The sequence below is a fragment of the Dasypus novemcinctus genome, chromosome 2, assembly GCF_030445035.2.
Source record: "Dasypus novemcinctus isolate mDasNov1 chromosome 2, mDasNov1.1.hap2, whole genome shotgun sequence".
Taxonomy (NCBI): Eukaryota; Metazoa; Chordata; class Mammalia; order Cingulata; family Dasypodidae; genus Dasypus; species Dasypus novemcinctus.
In genome coordinates this window covers 197,854,295-197,874,135 of record NC_080674.1, presented here as the reverse complement: position 1 = coordinate 197,874,135, position 19,841 = coordinate 197,854,295, and the positions used below count along the sequence as shown (strand labels likewise).

The 19,841-nt window shown below is 43.2% G+C and overlaps 1 protein-coding gene across 3 annotated transcripts in view; it reads right to left on the bottom strand.

Moving 5' to 3' along the window:
• The window catches only part of SNAP47 (synaptosome associated protein 47), a 70,607-nt gene that overhangs the window by 11,673 nt on the left and 39,093 nt on the right, over positions 1-19,841 (bottom strand). For 2 of the 3 annotated variants that reach the window (XM_004458098.5, XM_071211524.1), the window contains 2 exons: positions 14,110-14,600; positions 6,772-6,896 (listed from right to left, as the gene is read on the bottom strand). In XM_004458098.5, the coding sequence (XP_004458155.1) occupies positions 6,772-6,896; positions 14,110-14,600 (616 nt within the window). Of the gene's footprint in view, positions 1-6,546; positions 6,668-6,771; positions 6,897-14,109; positions 14,601-19,841 lie in introns of those variants that run through there. The other variant, XM_004458099.3, reaches the window with a different exon arrangement.

Genomic DNA, 19,841 nt, shown 5'->3' with positions numbered 1-19,841 from the left:
GTAGGCTGGGAGTTAGGGTAGGCTCCCACCAAGGCCAGCCACTCTTGGAGTGCCGCCCATGTAGCCCTGTCCCCATCATGCTTGATTCTAGAATAGTGCAGGCATTGGAGAGTGCTCTAACAGTACTGTTTCTGCTAAAGTAGTCAACCTGAGAAGAAATGAAGCAGAACTTCAGCAACATGAGTCTGGTATCAGAACTGCTATCCCATTTCCCAAGTGATCTACCATTTACTTACCTGAAGGCCTTAAGAGATAAAGAGCAACTCAGAGTTAGCACTTCTACCTTATAGGTATTTTGGCTGGTGAACTTATTTTTACAGAATTAAAGTAGAGGACCATTCTTCGAGGCTCCTGCTAGCATAATAATTAATCTTAAGAAAGTGAGGCCAGAGTATAAGAGTTTTTTACATTCCAATGTATTTCCAAACATCATCTAGTTCTAACTATGCTAAGAATCTAGATGTCTGCATCAGTGAATAATGTGCATTACGTATGAACACAATAAATGCTCAGGGACACCCATCCCCAGCAACAGGGGCCACAGTGAGTAGGGGCTCCAGACAACAGGCACACTCCCCAAGAGCCTGTGGGCTCCCCTCAACACCAGCGTGCTCCCTTGGTGCGCATGAGAAATCGCCAACATGCAGCACCCACGAGGCCCCGCTCCCTGCAGACAGATGGCCTTCCACCCTAGTGTGTAGCGCTGTTTGGTGCTTCCCCGCTGCACCCCCTCCCGCCCAGCACTGCGCCCACAGCTACTGCAGTCACACTGTCACCAGAGAAGGAGGAAAAGGACTTTGTAGGCTGATAAACATCTCGGTCAGCATGTTCTGACTTTTAGAGACAAATACAGGAAGCATACACACTAAGGTTGTTCAAGTTACAGAAAGTAAAAGCTGCCGCGTCACTGGAACGTTTGGTCTGTGTCACAGCCACATGGCGAGGGTCAGGTGGGGGTGACGGCTATCTTGGTAGGGAGATGGCCGTGTAATTGTCTTCTTTATACTTTTCTGTACTTTTCTAACATTTCCCTGTGGAGGGGGGGCGGGGAGGGCACATGTAAATTCACAAGCAGAAGAGACTCGTTTCCTAAACCACTGGCAAAAAATCACAAGTTCCCTTAACACCATAAAGAGCCTCTAACAATTCCAAACCACTGTTGCTTTTGTGTCCTCCCATGTGTCCCATCCCCCCAACCGAAACAGGGACCTACCTCAGGCCCACCTCTTGCCCTGTCCACACCCACACATTCTCCAGGTGCTAATAAAAGCCCCAACCCTCCTTTACAGGTGGAGCTCAGTTTGACTTGGGGGACAGACCTGGACTGGAAGGCAAGACCAGTGGTTGCCAGACCTCGTGCTGTCACTCACCAGCCAGGTGGCCTTATCTGGACTCCTGCCCAGGCAATGAGAGAGCTCAGAGGCACCCGTGTTCCAGCCAGGGGCCCTCGAGTACCCGAGGAGCCCATGTGAGCCAGCTCCTCCTGCAAAGCAGTCTGGGGTGCTGGCTCTTCCACCAATGTGTATTTCAACCCTACCTCCCAAAACACTTAGTTTATGTACTCCTAAAGAACAAGATCCTAGCTTTCTATTTATTTTGCTACATCTGCAATAGCTACAAAAAACAAGCTGCTCACCAACAAAGGAAAAAAAGCACAGGAAAGCAAAACAGGTTAACAAAAGCCTTCTACACTTTCTTGATCTTCTCCAAATCCCTGATGCCACCAAGGAGAGGGAGAATCATGTCTAAAGAGAGGTCCAAGGAGCTGCATGGGCACAAGGTGTAAGGCTGGGGTCAGGGAACACTCGTGTTAACCCACAGGGACAGAAAATCCCTAAATGAATATCCAAAATAAGGTGTGATGTTCTTCTGGAATTCAGCTTCTGTGTCACTGCAATGGTGGCTGTGTCACAGTTGGCGTCGGAATGCCCTGGAAGTCAAAGCCATTGCTTTTCAGAGCTGGAGACTGGGGCCTGAAGAGAAAGAGAAGAAAGGAAAAGAGAGAAACAAAGAAAGAAGCATGGCCATTTGGGGGCAGGGCCAGAACGAGGGCGGAGATCTCCAGTTCCCAGCCCAGGGCACGTGGTAGGGTAGACATTCATTTAAATGTCAATTCTGGAAGGACACCAGAAGTTATTAGGGCAACTTCTCGTTTTGAAGCTGCTTTTTATGGTTCAACATTTAGGAAAGACATAGGGCATGATGTCAGAAACATTTATTAATCCACTAATCTGAAGAGATACCCAAATATATGGCCTAGCTCAGTTCTAATATATGGACCAGTATATCAAAGCCATTAATAAAAAGAGCACTATAAAAATCATCACCTACCCCCCAACAAAGCAACCTTCAAGTGTGCTCTATAATTAGCAAATGAAATGAAAAGCTGAAAAAGGTTCAGAGGAAAGCACAGGGTGATAACAAAATATGAGGAGAAAAGGTTAAAATTGTTCAATTATCCCATCACTCCTCCCCAGGCCAGCTGCTCGTATGAGTTTGTACTGATTGTTATCCAAGAAACACAGATCTGCTGTCTCTCCAAATGGATAATAACTCATTGCAACTAGGGATAAATAATTTGCTGAGTCAGGCATTTACTGAACCCCTATATTTCATGCTGAAGGACATTTGTTAAATATAATTCTCTAGCATAGATTATGCATGTAAGAAATGACTGATTTTTTCTTTCCCAACTAGAAGAGGAGACAGATGAATTTAAATTAGCTTAAATTAGAGGTACCAGGGAATAGGGTTACTGAAGGGAGGTAGGTTACTGAAAAAGATGAAATGCATTCTTTATTTTCTAAAAAAAGAGAAGAAAAAGGAAATAAAAAACAGGTCAATAATTTCTTAAGATAGTTTCACATCAAACTGAACCTCATCAAAGTGGGAAATCCCAGTTAACTGCCACAGCACAGCAGGTACAGGCAGAACTCTGCTAAGCAAGGAGAGAGGGCTTAGACACAGAGACTAGTACGAGGGAAAATCTGAGTGCTCCACTTCTGAGTCGCAGAAACTGCCTGGTTGCACCCTCTCCTAGGCGAGAGGCTCCCCAACACCATCCCTAGGAGTGACATTTTTCCAATAAATTCCTTTTCTTCACAACACCCATCAACTAGCTTTCTAATTTTTCCAGTGAACTCACTGGTTTTTATTTTTGATTGAACTGAAAAAATTAATTTGGTTTTTCTTTTTAAGTTTTGGGTTGTGTGTAAGGTAGGCTAAATGCCCAATATAATCAAACAGAAAATTAAAAAGAATACCCCTGTGACCTAAAAATCTCCTGTGAATCCATACATACTGCAGTAAGCTATATGTATCCTAGTACAAACTGTATGAAAAATCTAGCAAGTGTACAGAGAAGCAAAAATTATTTCTCAGTACTATTGTTAAAAGTTCTTCAAGACTTATGCAAGCCCCAGCTTGCACTCTGGGCTTCCTGTGTGTTCTCTGGCCCGCATGTCCATGTCTGATAAGCCACTACATCTGACACGGGCTGTTTTTTTTCATCCAGTTCTTTCTCGGTTAAAAGGGGAGGCAGGATGAAGAAACACCAAACACAGGATAAGACAGGGAAATGGCCAAGACTAAGTTCTGGAGAAACTTTGTATAAAACTGAAAGGCCTGAGGGAAAAGCTGACTGCTACTTTTTTCTTTTTCATTTCCAAACCCTGTATCAAATACAAAGATTTAGTAAACAAAAGAGCAGCAGTTCTCAGGCAGGAAAAGTCTAACACATCAGACATTAGAAATTATTTGAGGGACTCTGCCAAACCCACCAGGGCGAATCAGATCCCCCAGCCCCCCTCACTGCCTGCCCTCCCACATCCAGGGACAGTCGATGGCCACAGCTACGCAGCAGACAAGCCTCACCGCAGACCACGGGAGCTCTGTGCCTGCAGCCCCAGGCCACAGCAGACTCAGCCTGGACGTGGATGGCCCCATGAAATCAGGGTGGGTCTTCCACCGACACTCCCAATTGCAACTTAAAATCACGAAGACACCTCGTTTCAGTGTAATGACTTTAATAGCATTGGCAACAAAAACCACTGCCAAATGGAGGAGAATTTTCTTGCATTTTTGTTTTCCCTAGAAATTTAACTCATTCCTCCTTATGCCTGGGATTCAGTTGCACAGCTAGAAATTTTTCTCTAAATGTGAACCGTGAGTTCTACCTCAAAAAGACAAGCTCTTGTGAAGCTAGTTTCTTCCTGCCAGGAAGGAAGACTGAGTAGTTGACTAGTATACTGCCCTGGCCATCTCCACCCCAGGCAGCCCTGCTTCTGGGAGCTCAGGGGTCACCACTTCCTTCCTGTGCGTGCTGCCTGACGCAGCTGTTCACTGCCTGGGGCAGGACACTGGCCCACTCCCTCCACCATTCCACCTTGATGCCAGGGTCCTGACTCATGGTGTCTTTTCTTCCCAGAACCCACAGGGCTCACCAAACATTCAGAGATGATAACCGTTAGGACCAACCGCACTCTTCCATGCACACTGGGATGATGGTGTCCCAAATGGCCCCCAAGGAGGCTGATTCTACTCCAGAGTATCTGTGGCCTCACCTGACCTTCCCCTCACCCTGGCTGGCCCTGGCTTTGAGGTGAAGGGCATATCATTCTTGGGAGCGAGACTAGATGTAGGCTAAAAGCAGAATTACTAAGTAAAATACTTATCTTTTCCATCAAAAAGTCTTGTTCCTATTTCAACCTAAATGCAACTGTAGGGCCCAGCAGAATCGCTCTCAACTGCAAATATCTTCATATGAAATGGGAGTGAAAGTTCTCAATTCTCATCAGCTAGAAGTCTATGGGCTTTTATAAGCTCTCAGGAGAACAGAGAAAGGAAATCTCGGCTAATTCTACCTTTATGGTACTGGGGTTCCTCAAAAACCCGAAAGCAAACAAGATCTGTACCAAGCGTGTTTTGGAATCAATGAGCCGATCAAAAGATAATCAATAACCTGTAATATTTTCGAGTTGCATCTAAAAGAAGCATTTTTATGTTCCATTATTACTAAAAGTGACTAAGAAAGACCAGGGGGAAAAAGTGATAGATGTAAATTGAAAATATTTCAACACAAAGCCAAAACATTTTCTCCCAAAAAGGAAAGGCCTGGCAAAAGTAGAATTAGCCATTAGGGAAATGCAAATCAAAACAATAATGAGATACCACTTCACACCCACAAAGATAGCTATTATTTTAAAAATGGAAAATAATAAGTGCTAGAGAAGATGTAGAGAAATCAGAACTGTAGTGCATTGTTGGTGGAACTGCAAAATGGTGCAGCCACTATAGAAAGCAAGTTGGCTGTTTTTAAAAAGTTAAATACAGAATTACCATATGGCCTAGCAATCTGTATTCTAAGAATATACCCAAAGAAAATGAACACAGGGTCTCAAACAAGTATTTGTACATCATGGTTTATAGCAGTATTATTCACAATAGCTAAGCGATAGAAACAACCCACATGTCCATCAATAAAAAACAGATAAATGGTATGTATGAACAATGGAATACTATTCAGCCATAATAAAGAATGACGTGATAAGACAAGCTGCAGCATGGAAGAGCCGTGAAAACATTATGCTCAGTGAAACAAAGCACGTTAAGGACAAACACCATGTGGCATCACTTTTAAGAGAAGACTAGAAATAGCAAATCCGCAGAGAAAGAAAGTAGCTTAGAAGTTACCAGGGGATGAGGGAGGGATGGGGAGGGGGTGTGTGCTTGTAAATATAAAAATAAAGAAGGAAAGCAAAGGCTTACGTTCAAAGCAGTTTGTGTCTAAGCAGAGAGAAGTAGTAAGATTCTAACAGCAGGTTTATAAGACCTGCAGACTTCACAGGCCTCTTGGAAGTGGGGATGCCACCAGGAAACTGAGTCTGAATCTGACCAAGCCTCTAGGTCTACCCCCAACTTCTAGGGTGCAGGATACAGAGGAACAGCTTGAACGCCACCCCAGGGCTGCAACCAGGAAAACCCGAACGGCGAGGGTTTGGCAGAAACAAAGCATACTGCAAGGGAAAAGGAAGAGGAGATGGAGGGGAACACCTCTAAATTGAAAGACACTTGAACCAACTGCAATAATGTATGGGCCTTATTAGGATCCTGACTTGAACAAATGGCTTTTTCTTAGAGCAAATGACTGGAACAATCTGAGCACTGACTTGATATTTTATGGTGCTAAGGAATTTAAAAATAATTTTTTTAAAGGCGAGGATGGTATTGGGGTTATTGGTTTTTCACAGTTCTTTTCTTTTCACAGATACATATTAAAACGTTTACACATTAAATATGATATATAGGAATTTGCTTCAAAAAATATAAAAAAAGGAAGTGAACAAAACCACTGACTGTCCAGCAGTAAATATAGGTTAACTTTCAAATTCCTGGGCAAAGACTTGTGATCCTCCTTGAAGGCCCAGTACTGCGCAGTGGAGAGGTGAGAAGACAAGCCAGTGTGCCGACTGTATGTGCAGAGAGGGCAGGGGCGGCCTTGCCAGGTGTGCTCTGTACAGGTATGCACATGTGTGCATATGCGTGTGTGCCGTGGAGCACAGACGTGGGGTGTGGTGTTGCCCTTTCCCTCCTTCAACTAGCTCATGGACTTAGGGAGCCAGCACACCAGGTGGGCATCTCAGCAGCTCCTTCCAACCGAGAGGCAAGCCTAAATAAAGGGAGAGTTTGTTCTCAGGTAGCAGAGAAGGAGCTGTCGGCAGGGTGGAGGAAGCTCTCCTGCCTGCGCTGGCTAAGCACAGTAGATGACATTACCTGTGTGAGCTCCTGGGCATCTTCCTCTGAGACCAGAGGCTCACTCTTCTGCACCTGAGCCTGTCTGCCTTCATCACTTCCTGAGGAGGCCTCTAGGTGCAAAACACGGTCCATCAGCCCAGATGCTGGAAAGGAAAGTCAAACAGTCACACACTGACATCTTCTGGAAGGCAAGAGAAATGCACCGGTGTAGGAGCATTTCACACTTTATAGAGTTAACAGGTTAATACCATCCTGGTTCTCTTTGGCCTGGTCTGTAGTCCCCTCAGCCTGCTGGGAGGTGGCTGGGGCAGGCACTGAGCCTCCGCAAAATCCCTAGCTAGTGGGAGTGGGGTCTGCCATCTGAGTTCCTTTCCAACCCTACACTGATCGGCCCAAGACTCTCAGATTGTGTAGCCCTGCAGACTCAGGGTCCAAGTCCACCACCATCTCTTGGGAGAAAGGCCCTTTTTCAAAGGGGGGGCATTTTCCTTTCTGGGAAAAGATGGAAGATGTGGGAGTCACACACTCCAACGAAAGAGATGTAAACCACATTACCAGGAAAGTGCTGGAACAGCTGCACTAGGCTACAGAAGGCTGTGGTTCCAAAGCACAGGAAACGGCACACGAGTCACAGCCAAGCAAAGTCAAATCATGAGTTGTGCTGCACTGGGGTGAGCAGGGGTAGTCAGGCATTTGCCCTGCAAGATGGGTGTTTTCCTGGCTGCCAGGCTGCCCATTAACCACGGGGCTCAGAGAACACCTGTGAACAGGGAAATCTTGCCAGGGGATGAAAGGGCAGCCTGTGATAAGGAGAGCACACAGTGCTAATCGGCACGGCTGCAGCCGCCTCACCGCACTGGGCCACCTGCCGTTTATTTAAAGAGTGGCCCTGGGCACCTTTTGGCCTAGATAAGGGCATCAATTAAAGTCTATCGTTTGCTTTTCTCCATAAAATGTCCACCTCAGATACCTGGAATTAGCCAGATTTATTTACTCGGATGTTAGAAAACAGAAAGGGCAAGAGCGCAGAGTGTGTCCTGGGCAGAGACCCAGCAGGCCGGAGTCCTCTGGTGTCAGGAGGATGAGGACCTCAGGGCAGGCAGCCTCAATGTCCTTCCTGGCTCCTGAAGGCCCTGAGACCAAAAGGTCCCACTGCCAGTTGAAATAGAGCAGCCCAGAAGCAGCTGCTAAATGCACCACCAGAGGAGAAAGGAAAGGGAAAGTCATCATGGGCAGAAGCCCTCACCAGGCCTGAAGGGTAGGAGCCAACCTGGTCTTCTCCAGGGAAAAGAATCCAGCCATCTGCACATGTGCCTGTGAATATGCTGCCATATCCTAAAATGATACCTAAGAATGAGCCCTCCCTGAGAGTGCCTGCCTGAGCCAGGGAAGGGCTGGCCCCGTCTGGGATAAAGGCAGGCAGAGGGAGAAGCAGAAGAGGTGTCTCAGTAAACTCTAAGGAGGAAAGTGATCTGGGCTCAACGGCCTGACACAGGATCCAGAACGAGTGGAGCAAGACGCAGTGGGAAGCAGACCCCTTGTCATGGCCTCTCTCCGCAGACTGTGGCCAGGCGTGCCCTCCCCATGGGCAGCTGTGTGAGAGAGCAGCCTTCATGCTCTATGGTAAATGCATGTTACACAAATCCACTGCACCCCAGGTACATCGAGGTGGTCTGAAGTAAGTGTCACAAAGCGATACTCTTAGCACGTATCATGCTAAGTTTAAGTTGTCTCAGATGTCTTCTTTTCATATTGTGTTCTTTTTACAAACATCTGGTTGCAAACAACCAAACTGATTTCATGACCTGTGTTAGCAAAATACCAATTTCTGGATAATCTTCGAAGTCCCATCCTACTCCAATATCCTAAGAGATTATCAATTAGCACAGAAACTTTCTATAAGCCCCTAAGCCAGTTTCACTTCATCTTAAATGATCTAAAAGGCCATAAATTAAAATGGGTACATGACAAACTGTCAGTAATAAGACACTGTCAGAGGGCAGGCTGGAATAGGTCACAGAACAAACAGGAAATGTTCGACTGGTTATCATCAGCTGAAGGGAGAGGCTAACTCAAGGGCATGACATTAAAACGTTATCAGTATTAAAGCGCAGGAGTGTTGCACATTAACAGGGGTTCCCCACGGCCTGCACGGAGCCAGCACTCGAGACCTCTTCTGGCCAGTCCAAATCTTGCTTTCTCACTTTGCTTCCTAGTTCTCAAAAGAACCGCATTCCCAGACACGCTGGCATCCCGTCCCCACATACAGGTCCCTCCCCCGGCACCCTAGCGCATGGGCATGTCTGGACCCCTTGCCCTCGCGCACATGCGCACCTGAATGGCCTGCTCTGTTGAGACTTTCCCAGGGCTCCAGTCAGCACCTCCTCTACCTGTGCCCTTCCAGAAGCAATAAGCTTCTCTGAGTCTGGCTTGGCAATTCATTATCTCCTTCTTACAATACCTCCTCTACTGCTGCCTGGAATCTTTTCAATTTCCACACCTTCTAATATTAACCTGCCTGGTACTGGATGGTTACTTTCCAGCCTCCTCTCAAGCTGGGGACTCTCCCACTGGTAAAGGAGCTTCCTGAGAGCAAAGTGCACATCTGATTCATATGGCACCCAGCACTGCACTTTGCAGTTGTTTTGGTTAATTTTTTTTAAGATTTATTTTTTATTTATTTCTCTCCCCTTCCCTACCCTCCCTGCCCCCAGTTGTCTGCTCTCTGTGTCCATTCGTTGGGTGTTCTTCTGAGTTCACGTATATTCTTGTCAGCGGCACTGGGAATCTGTATCTCTTTTTGTTGTGTCATCTTATGTCAGCTCTCCGTGTGTGCGGCGCCACTCCTGGGCAGGCTGCACTTTTTTTTGCGCTGGGTGGCTCTCTTTATGGGTGCACTTCATGCACGTGGGGCTCCCCTACGCAGGGGACACAGAACTCCTTGTGTGCATCGCCACTGCACATGGGCCAGCTCATCACACGGGTCAGGATGCCCTGGGTTTGAACCCTGGACTTCCCATGTGGTCGGTGGATGCTCTGTCCATTGAGCCAAATCTGCTTCCTCTCATTTTGGTTTTGACTTCAATATCTAAAGCTATATTATACAGAGTTTTTAATTTTTAATAAATGTGATTTTACCTAAAAAACCAGAAAGCCCACACTGAGCATTTTTTTCTTCCTAGATTTTAGTTTTAGAAAAACAAGCAAATATAGTATCAGGGGTTTTTTTTCCAAAACAAGCCACAGAATCACCCAGGATTCCACCTAATCCACAATGCTCCCTCCATCTTCAGTGCTCAGTTGACAGCTGTATTGGTAGGCTCAGTTACTTCAATGTTTCGGAGTACTACCGTCTGTAGCAGTTTGATACGGTTATGAATTCCAAATATAGATACTGGATTATGCTTGTAATCTGGTCTGTACCTGGGCATGCTTGAGTGATGATTAGGGTGTTGAATCACCACTCAGCAATAAAAGGCATGGCAAAGAACAGAGGTGAGGGTTTCTGATGTTAGAGTTTTGATGCTGGAGTTTGATGCTGAAGATTTAAGCTGGAGTCCCAGGAAGTAAGCCATAGAGGAAAGAGAAGCCAGCCCCAGGAAAAGAGGAACCTTGAATCCAGAGAGAAGCAAGACCCTAGAAGGGAGTAATCCAGAAAGCCTGAACCCTCACAACCGTCAGCAGTCATCTTGCTTCCACAAGTGAAAATAGACTTTGGTGAGGGAAGTAACTTGTGCTTTATGGCCTGGTATCAGTAAGCTCCTACCCCAAAGAAATAACCTTTATAAAAGCCAACCAGTTTCTGGTATTGTGCATCAGCACCACTTTGGCTAACTAATACACCATCTAATAAAAATTTCATTTGATTTAGGATAGGATGGTTCTTTTCTCTTAAAGCATCTCACCCCGTTACACACAATAAGGATTGACTGTTCAAGCTGAGAGGGAGCTTACAGATGATTTCATGTTCTAGGAATCAGGAGGTAGTAGAGATGGCATCCTGAACTGGGCACAAGCTACTCAAAAGGCAGCTTTGGGGTGAAGCCCCTTTGCACCACGCCCTGCTGCAGAAAGTCCTCAAACGTAACCTCCCAGAGAAAAGATCAGTACTGCTGCATGACAGTTTGCCTTGTGTAGGACAAGAACTCCCAACTTCCCTGCAAGCACCACCTGACCTGGAACACACAGAACTTGGGTCGAAGCCTGGCTCACATATCCTTGTCATGGGCAAGGCAAACTCTTTCTGTTCCCTGAGCCTCTGATTCCTCAACTACCAAACAGGTAATACCCACTCTACCCAGGTTTTAGGGAGCTTAAAGTGAATGCAGCTGGGGGGAGGAGGGAAGCACTTTAAGAAAAAAGAAAAATTTAAGAACATAAATACAAAAATGAAATGTCCACGCCACTTAACATAGGGGGAAGTAGGATGCAGGGGGACTTGAAATGGAAAGAGACATAGGTCTGAAAGGGCTGCAATTACAATACCTTACTTGCACACAGCTGGGATCATTGGAAGGTGGGCCAAGCAGCTTGCCCTCACCAGTACCAGGGCCACATGTACCCATTCCACAAATCTGTGTATGCTTTCTCGATACCTAGCTCTGTCCTGATGCTAGAGACAGAGCAAGAACAAGACCAGCGAAAGTCTGGCTTTTGAGATGCACACACCCCAATATGAGAGGCAGGACAACAAACACAAAGAGTATCAGAGCAAAGTGTGTGGGCCAAGAATTGCCCTAAGGGTAAGTTAGAGGGGAACAGGGCTATTAAAAGCAGGGGTCTGGGAAAGCCTCCCTGAGAGGGTGACAACAAGCAGACAATGAAGATAAAACTGTGAAAAATGCTATGCACATACTGTGACGTGGTCTTCAGCAAAACCCACGACTCCCAAGTAATCATGAGAAAAACATCAGGCAAATCCCAACGGAGGGAGAGTCTACAAATGCCTGCCCAGGACCCCTCAAAACTGTGCAGGTCATTGAAACAAGGGGTCACAGTGGAGAACTTAAGGAGACCTGATGACTAAATGTAATGTACCCCTGAATGGAATGGAAAAAAGACATCAATACAGGTTCATTAGCTGTGACAACTCTTCCATAGTGACGTAATGTGTTGACGATAGGGGAGGCAGAGTGTCAGGTACATGGCTTCACATCTTTTTCCATAAATCTAAAAGTATCCTAAAATTTTTAAAAAGTTATTTTAAAAATGTAATGTGGAAAAACAGCAGTCTGCCTTTTTTCCACCCCACTTCACCAGTAAACAAGGGCTCGCAGGTAGGAACTGGGGGCGAGGCAGCACAGGATAGCCCAGGCCCCAAGGGAGGTAATATAAACTCAGGCACGAAGGTGCTCGTATTTGAGATAATCTACTATACTCTCAAACTATTTTTTAATATGTTCGGTATAAGGCTGCAATTTTAAATCAAATAAAACTGCTCTAATTTCAGTCCAGTTTGCTCTATCTCTACTTCTTAAGAGTCAGACTTGGTGTTCAGGGAGATTTTAATTTTGAATAGTGCCATTTTAAATGATAAATCTGCATATTTATAATACTGTGAAATGTTTATTACAGAAGATGGTGGCACTGGCTATTTTTACCCTAACCAAGGCAACAAGAATAAGTTAGACTCCATACAAAGCAAAATGTTTGTTAAAAGGCAGTTAAAAGTCAGGAAGATTTCCGTTTTAAAATATCTTTGGATATATTCAAAATATGGGACATGGCACTGAGTGTTGGGATGAAAACTGAAGTTAGGGGTCTAGTGTTTTAACAGAAAATCAGAGCAGCTTACAGACAGGAAAAAAGCCCTAGAGACTTTGAGGGCAAACACTCACTTCACAGATAAGGAAGCTGAGATTCATGGGGTGAGGCTGCCTCGAGTCAACTCATCTGACTGGCCCACGGCTGGGCTGCAACTAGAAATCACCTGGGCTCTTTCCACCCGCCATCCAGTTCCCTGAATCCCTGGTCTGCATTTCCTGTGTGACAGGGAGGATGTGCACACCTTCGCCGTGGCCTCTTCTGCAACAGGGGCTGGGGCTGTGCCAGGGAGGATGTCTACATCTTTTATGTGGCCTCTGCTGTAAGGGATGGCTGGGGTGTGACAGGGAGGGCATCCATACTTTCCCCGTGGCCTCTTCTGTAATGGGGGGTGGGGCTGGGGATGGGACAGGGAGGATACCCACACTTTCCTCAGTGGCTCTTCTGTAACGGGCTGGGGATGCAACAGGAGGATGTCACACCTTTCATGTGGCCTCTTTTGTAATGGAGGGGCTGGGGGTGTGACAGGGAGGATGTCACACCTTCCCTGTGGCCTCTTCTGTAATAGGGGGCTGAGGTATGTGGGCTCTAAGCTCCTCTTCTCCATCCAGCAAGCTGAGCAGCAGCACAAGCCAGCTGAACTGCACCATCCACAAGCACTCAGTGTCTTCTGAGGTCTCCAGAACTTTATCCATCTGTATTATATGTAATACAGTAGGTCTCTGGGAAGACTTAGCTTTAAAGTGCGTTCCAATACGAATTTCTGCAAACACTCATCAAATGTTACTAGACTGCCATCTTGTGGCCATGCAATGGACAAAAATACTGAATCAAGGGGAGTATAAATTTCTGAGATGTCAAAAAAGTCATGGTTTCCACCTCTACTGTTTTGGTAGTTTCCAACTTGTAACAGAAGGAGAAGTACTGACAAAGAGGCACTGTCCTCAAATACAACAGCAAGAGTGGTGTTGAAAAATGCACTCTGAGAGCAGAGCTTGTACATGAACAATCACAATGTTTATGTTTCAAGCAAATTAGATACCATCTTGTCCATAAAATCCAGCATGTTGGCGTCTCACAAAAGCTCAAAGTGTACAGTGACATGTGCCTCTCCCAAAATAAACTGCCATACAAAGTCCATTTCAACCCTAGACTTTTCACTCAAATTTAAAATTATTCTATGGTTTTGACAGATATCCAGTAAGAAACCTGAGTGCCATCTCGTCCCAGGAGGCATTCTGCCACCCCAACCCCACTGCGGGGTTCATGCACATTGAATGTACACCCTCATATGGACACATGTAAGAGGACAGCCACTGTCACATTGCCTGTGGGAGCAAGGGCTTGGTTTCATAGCACAATTCTGCAAGGACATTAAGAATTACACAGAAAACTATGCTGTGTAGTTTCCCAAGATCCAGACACTTCAATACACTCCTGAAAGGTGGGCTGGAAACACCTATATTAAATCTAGTGGAAATGGGGTTGAGGCTTGTTAGGGTGAAGGGGGCTGGAGATCCATCTGAGCAGGCAGAGAGGGGAGACCAGCTGGCTTTCCACAGGAGAACAAGGCTTTTTTTGTCAGCCACTCACCTGCATGCCATGGTGAACAGCCCTTCTCTGCTGGAGAAGAGGTTCGAGTGCTTCTGAGCACCAAGGCATCTTCTAGCAACTCGATCTTCTTGCTGAACTGCACCTCTAAAATTCTAATAACGTCTGGCATTTTTGCAGATATCAAACGATAAGCTATGTCTGGCTTCCCAATAAATCGCTGGCGTATGCTAATTTCATAAGGTGTGTGAACCTTAATGTCATCAACATCTTCTCTTTCAAATCTGTGCAAGAGCAAAGAATTTGAGTCATGGATTTCTAATCCAGAAACAAGGACAGTGAGCTTTCCTGGTTTAACGTGAGACTCTGTTCTTTGGGAAATAACAGCAGGAATTTTAATTACCACCCCTTCTTTTCCACAAGCCTCAGAACTAGACACTGAGGCACCTTCCCTGGGCTTTGTTTCTGATGGAGTCTTCCAGGGCTTGAAACTAAAAGGCCACCAAGAAGGAGATTCCAGTTCTGTCAGCAATCTAAAAGGACAAACAAAACAGAAACGTGGGGTCAATAATTTTTTTAAATGTTTTTTAGAAAACTAATTTAACCTTTCTAAAGCACTTTACCATGTTTCTTATGTCTTTTCTACAAGCACTCCACCAAGTGGAAAGACTAAGATTATCCTGTTTTATAGAAACTGAGGTTCAGTGAAGTCAGGAAATTTGCTTAGACACATGTAACTAATCAGTAGTAAAGGCACAAAAAAAACACACATCTTCTGGCACTTCTTTCCACACTATGTTGCCTTGTAATATTAATTCAAAATAAATCAAGACCTTAATCCTTAGAGTAGCCATCTGAGAGAACTTGCTTTGCTTTGATGCAAGAAAATATGTTCTATATCTGGAACTGTTCAATATAGTCTTAGGCACAAGTGGTTACTGAGCACCTGATATGAAGCTAATGCAACTACGGAACTGAATTTTAATTTTAATATGACTAGTAGTTATTGAATTGGGCAGCACACCTCTGAACATTACTAACACAAAGAGATAGAGCTAAAAAGAACAGAAAAAGATAAAACGGAATAATAGCAAACATATGACTGGTCCAAAGGCTGCAGGAAGGGAAAAGAAGGGAACAAAAGATCAGATAGGGGAAGCAGATGTGGCTCAACCACAAGGGAGGTCCTGGGTTCAGTTTCAGGTGCCTCATGGAGAAGATGAGCAAGACAACGAGCTGGTGGGACAGTGAACTGACGAAACATGATGATGAAACAAGGAGACACAAAGAGGAAACACAATGAGACACAACAAAGCAGGGACCTGAGGTGGTGTGCTTGTCACCTTACTACCTCCCACATGGTCTCAGGTTCCGTTCCCAGTGCCTCCTAAGGAGAAGATGAGTAACCCGTGAATGGACAAAGAGCAGACAGCAAGCACAAACAACAAGGAGGGGGATAAGTAATCAAATGAAAAATAAAATCTTAAAAAAAAAAAAAAGATCAGATAGAGTAGAAAACAAATAGTAAGAAGGCTGAATTGACCCCAAAAAAAGGGAGAGACAGTCACAATTGTATGCTTTAGCATACCTCTTCCAATTACTAATAGAGGAAGAAAACAAAAATACAATACAGAAATCTTGAACAACACTATTTAACCAAATGAACTTGACTGATACTTATAGAAACATCACCCAACAACTGATGTGTACACACTCTTTGCAAATATATTCACAACTGTCACAAGAAGGATAATGACCAGTCTCAACACATTTCAAAGGTCTTTCAGAACTGTAAATATGCCATTCTTCTGCAACAAAGAAAAGAAACTGGAAATTTATAACAAAAAGATAACCAGAAAATCCTCAAATATTTGGAAATGTAAACAAACTTATTAATATTGCATTGATTAAAAAAGAAAAATCATAGGGAAAATTAGAAATTATTTTAATTGAATGCAAATGAAAACATAAGGTTTCAAAAGTGGAGGGAAATTTATAGCTCACAATGCATATATCTGAAAACCAGAAGGCTTAAAAGCAGTGCTCTGAACTTGAGAATAATTCTTGAGAAACTATTAAAAAGGAGAGGAAATTAAACGCAGAGTTTAAGAGTTTAAGGAAAAGCAGGTATCAATAAAATTGAAAAGAGGAAAAACCCAAAAGATTAACAAACCCAAAAGCCGATTCTTCAAAGCACTTTAATAAATTAATAAATCCCGAGCAGGAAATGATCAAGAAAAACAGAAAGAAAATGGAAATAACCAAGATTGGAAATGGAAAAGGGAACATCACCACAAATCCTACGACACTGAAGGGCCTATAGGGGAATATTATAATCAACATTACACCAATAAATTTAACAATGTATATGAAATGGACAAACCCTATCCTTCTGAAATTTAGGCAAGAAACATTTTTAAAGTGCAGAGTCCGATAAGGAAATTGAATCCATAATTTAAAACCTTGTCATAAAGATGTGATACATGACATAAAAGCACACAAGTAGGGTGGGAAAATGACTCAAATCCACAGAGAGAAATGAAGGGTCCTGAGGTTAAGATAAAATATTCCATAAATAATTTTTCTCCTTTCTTTTCTTAAATTCCTTAAAATACATAAGCTTACATGAAGCAATTATTCTAGTTCTATATTATTGGGTATTAGGGAAAGGGTTACTTTAATTTTCACATAATGGTGAAGCTGGAGCTGGCACTGCAGTTGGAGGAGGGAGGGAAAGGTGTTCTAGGTGCTTAGGCGCCAAGAATTTGAAAAGTGGTGCCCAAGCGAGGACAGGCAAAGCTGGGAGGGCCAATGGTGAGAAGCGAGGGCAGGGCCAACAGTGAAAACGGTGCCGAATTTGAAAAAGCTGCACCAGGAGTCACAGCAGCGCAGAGCCGACCCAGGCCACCAGAATGTAGGGAACCGGGAGCAGCGACTCAGAACTGAACGCGTGAGTTAGTTAGGCCTCTCAGAGAGGCTATAACCCCTGAAGTACCCAATCAATGGGGAAGAGGGGAGGGACCTGCGTGTTACATTTAGGGTATAAATATCATTGTTTTTTGCTGTTTGGCGTGCTGGCCATTTTATCTACGTCATGCACCCATTCTTGCAAGATTGTTAATAAAATTCTTTTCTCCTCCACAATCAGGTGAGCCTTTGTTCTCTTACAGGTGCAGCTTTCTTTTTAACATTCAGTTTATAACATATAGATATATACATGACAATAATAGCACAAAGGCAGACAGAAGGAATTAGGGTATTAATATATTAAATTAGTATTAATCTGAAGTGGATCACTAAAAGTAATGTACATATTACAATCCCTAGAGTAAAAGCTAAGAAAACTAAAGAAATAGTTAAAATATTAATAAAGGAATTTAAATTGTACACTAGAAAAAACATGTATTTAACACACACACAAAAGGTGGCAAGGGATGAAACAAAAAAGATGTGAGATGTAAACACACAAAACACTAATCAAAAAGCAGAAATTCTAAGTCTGGATAAGAAAATAAGATCGAGCTGTTTGTTTACAAGAGTCACACTTTTGATTTGATGAAACAAACAAAGGAGAGAAAAAGATAGGCCATGCAAACATTTGACCATAAGAGAACTTGAGTGGCTATACTGCTATCAAGACAAAATAGGCTTTAAGAACAAAAAAGTTACTAAAGACAAAGAGAGTAATTTAATACTGATAAAAAGTCAATGATAATGAAGGAAACCATTATCAACACATACATACCTGACAAAAGAGCTCCAAAGTACACGAAGGAAAAACTGACAGAACTGAAGGAAAAACAGACAACTCAACAGTAAAAGCTAGAGACTTCAATACCCCACTTTCAATAATGGACAGGAAAAAAAAAACAGAAAATAAGCAAAGATCCAGAACACCTAACCATATTAACCAACTCCACCCAACTGACTCCTAAAGAGCACTCCACCTAACAATGTCAGGATACAATCATCTCAAGAACAAATGGAACATTCTCCATCAGAGAATATATGTAGACTACGGGGCAGCAAACCTTTTTCTGTAAAGGAACAAGCATTGTTCCTTTGGTATAAGCATTAAGGGCCAATTGTCTCTGTTACAAATACTCAACTATGACACTGTGGTATGAAGGCGGCCATAAACAACAGGAAAAAGCAGCCAAATTTGATGGACATGGCTGTGTTCCAATAAAACTTCATTTATAAAAGCATGAGGTAGAAGGGATTTGGCATATGATAGTTTGCTGACTCCTTGGCTTGGCCCATAAAACTAGTCTCAATAAATTTTTTAAAAATTAAAAACAAAAAATAAAAAACAAGTATGGTATATTCTCTGGCCATGATGGAATAAAAATAAAATTAACTACTGTAGGAGATTTCCAAAGACTACGAATATTTGGGAATTAAACAACATATCCTAAATAACCAAAGAAGGAATCACAAGAACAATCAGAAAATGGTTTGAGTTGCAAATATCAAAATTTACAGGATACAGCTAAAGCAATATTAAGAAGGAAATATATAGCTATAGACATTTGTATTAGAAAAGAAAGATCTCAAATCAATAACAAAAGCTTCCACATTAAAAAAAAAAAAAAAGAACAAACTAAAGAAGGAAAGCAAGCAGAAAAAAGGAAATAAATGAAATGGGAAGCAGAAGCACAACAGAGGAAAATCAATGAAACTAAGAGTTAGTTTATGTGAAAAGTACAACAAAATTGACAAACCTTTAGCTAGACTGAACAAGAAAAATAACACGCAAATTACTAAAATCAATAACGAAAGCAAGACATCATTGAGCTTACAGAAATTAAAAGAATTATACGGGAAAACAGTGAAAAACTTCATGACAAAAACTTAGTCAATTAGATAAAATGGAGAGATTTCTAGAAAAACTCCCAATGCAAGAAAAGGAATACACCCATGCAGGTAAATAAACTAAATTGGTAATTAAAACTCTTCCCCACTCAAAGAATAGGCCCAGCTGTTTTTACTGAAAAATTCAGTTAAACTTTTTTTTTAAGATTTTATTTATTTGTTTGTTTGTTTGTTTGTTTATTTATTTATCTTCCCTTTCCCCCTCCCCGGTTGTCTCTTCTCTGTGTCTATTTCCTGCATCTTCTTTGTCCGCTTCTGTTGTTGTCAGCGGCACGGGAATCTGTGTTTCTTTTTGTTGCGTCATCTTGTTGTGTCAGCTCTCCATGTGTGCGGTGCCATTCCTGGGCAGGCTGCACTTTCTTTACTGCTGGGCGGCTGCCTTGTGGGGCGTACTCCTTGCGCGTTGGGCTCCCCTATGAGGGGGACACCCCTGCGTAGGGCAGCACTCCTTGCGCACATCAGCACTGCGCATGGGCCAGCTCCACACGGGTCAAGGAGGCCTGGGGTTTGAACCGCGGACCTCCCATGTGGTAGATGGATGCCCTAACCACTGGGCCAAGTCCGCTTCCCCAGTTAAACATTTAAAGAAATAATGCCAATACAAATTTTTCCAGAAAACAAAGAGGGGTCAATATTACCCTAATAGCAAAGTCAAAGACATTAAAAGAAAGAAAACTACATTCCAATATGTATCTTAAAAGAGACTCAAAAATCCTCAACAAAATTAGTACACCTAATTCAGCAACATTAAAAAAAAAAAAAGGATTTTATTTTATACTGTGACCAAGCAGGATTTATTCCAAGAATGAAAGGATGGTTTCTAATGTGAAAATACAGTAACGTACAACACCATAGTAATAAAATAAAGAAAACCACATGATCATCTCAATAAACTAAGT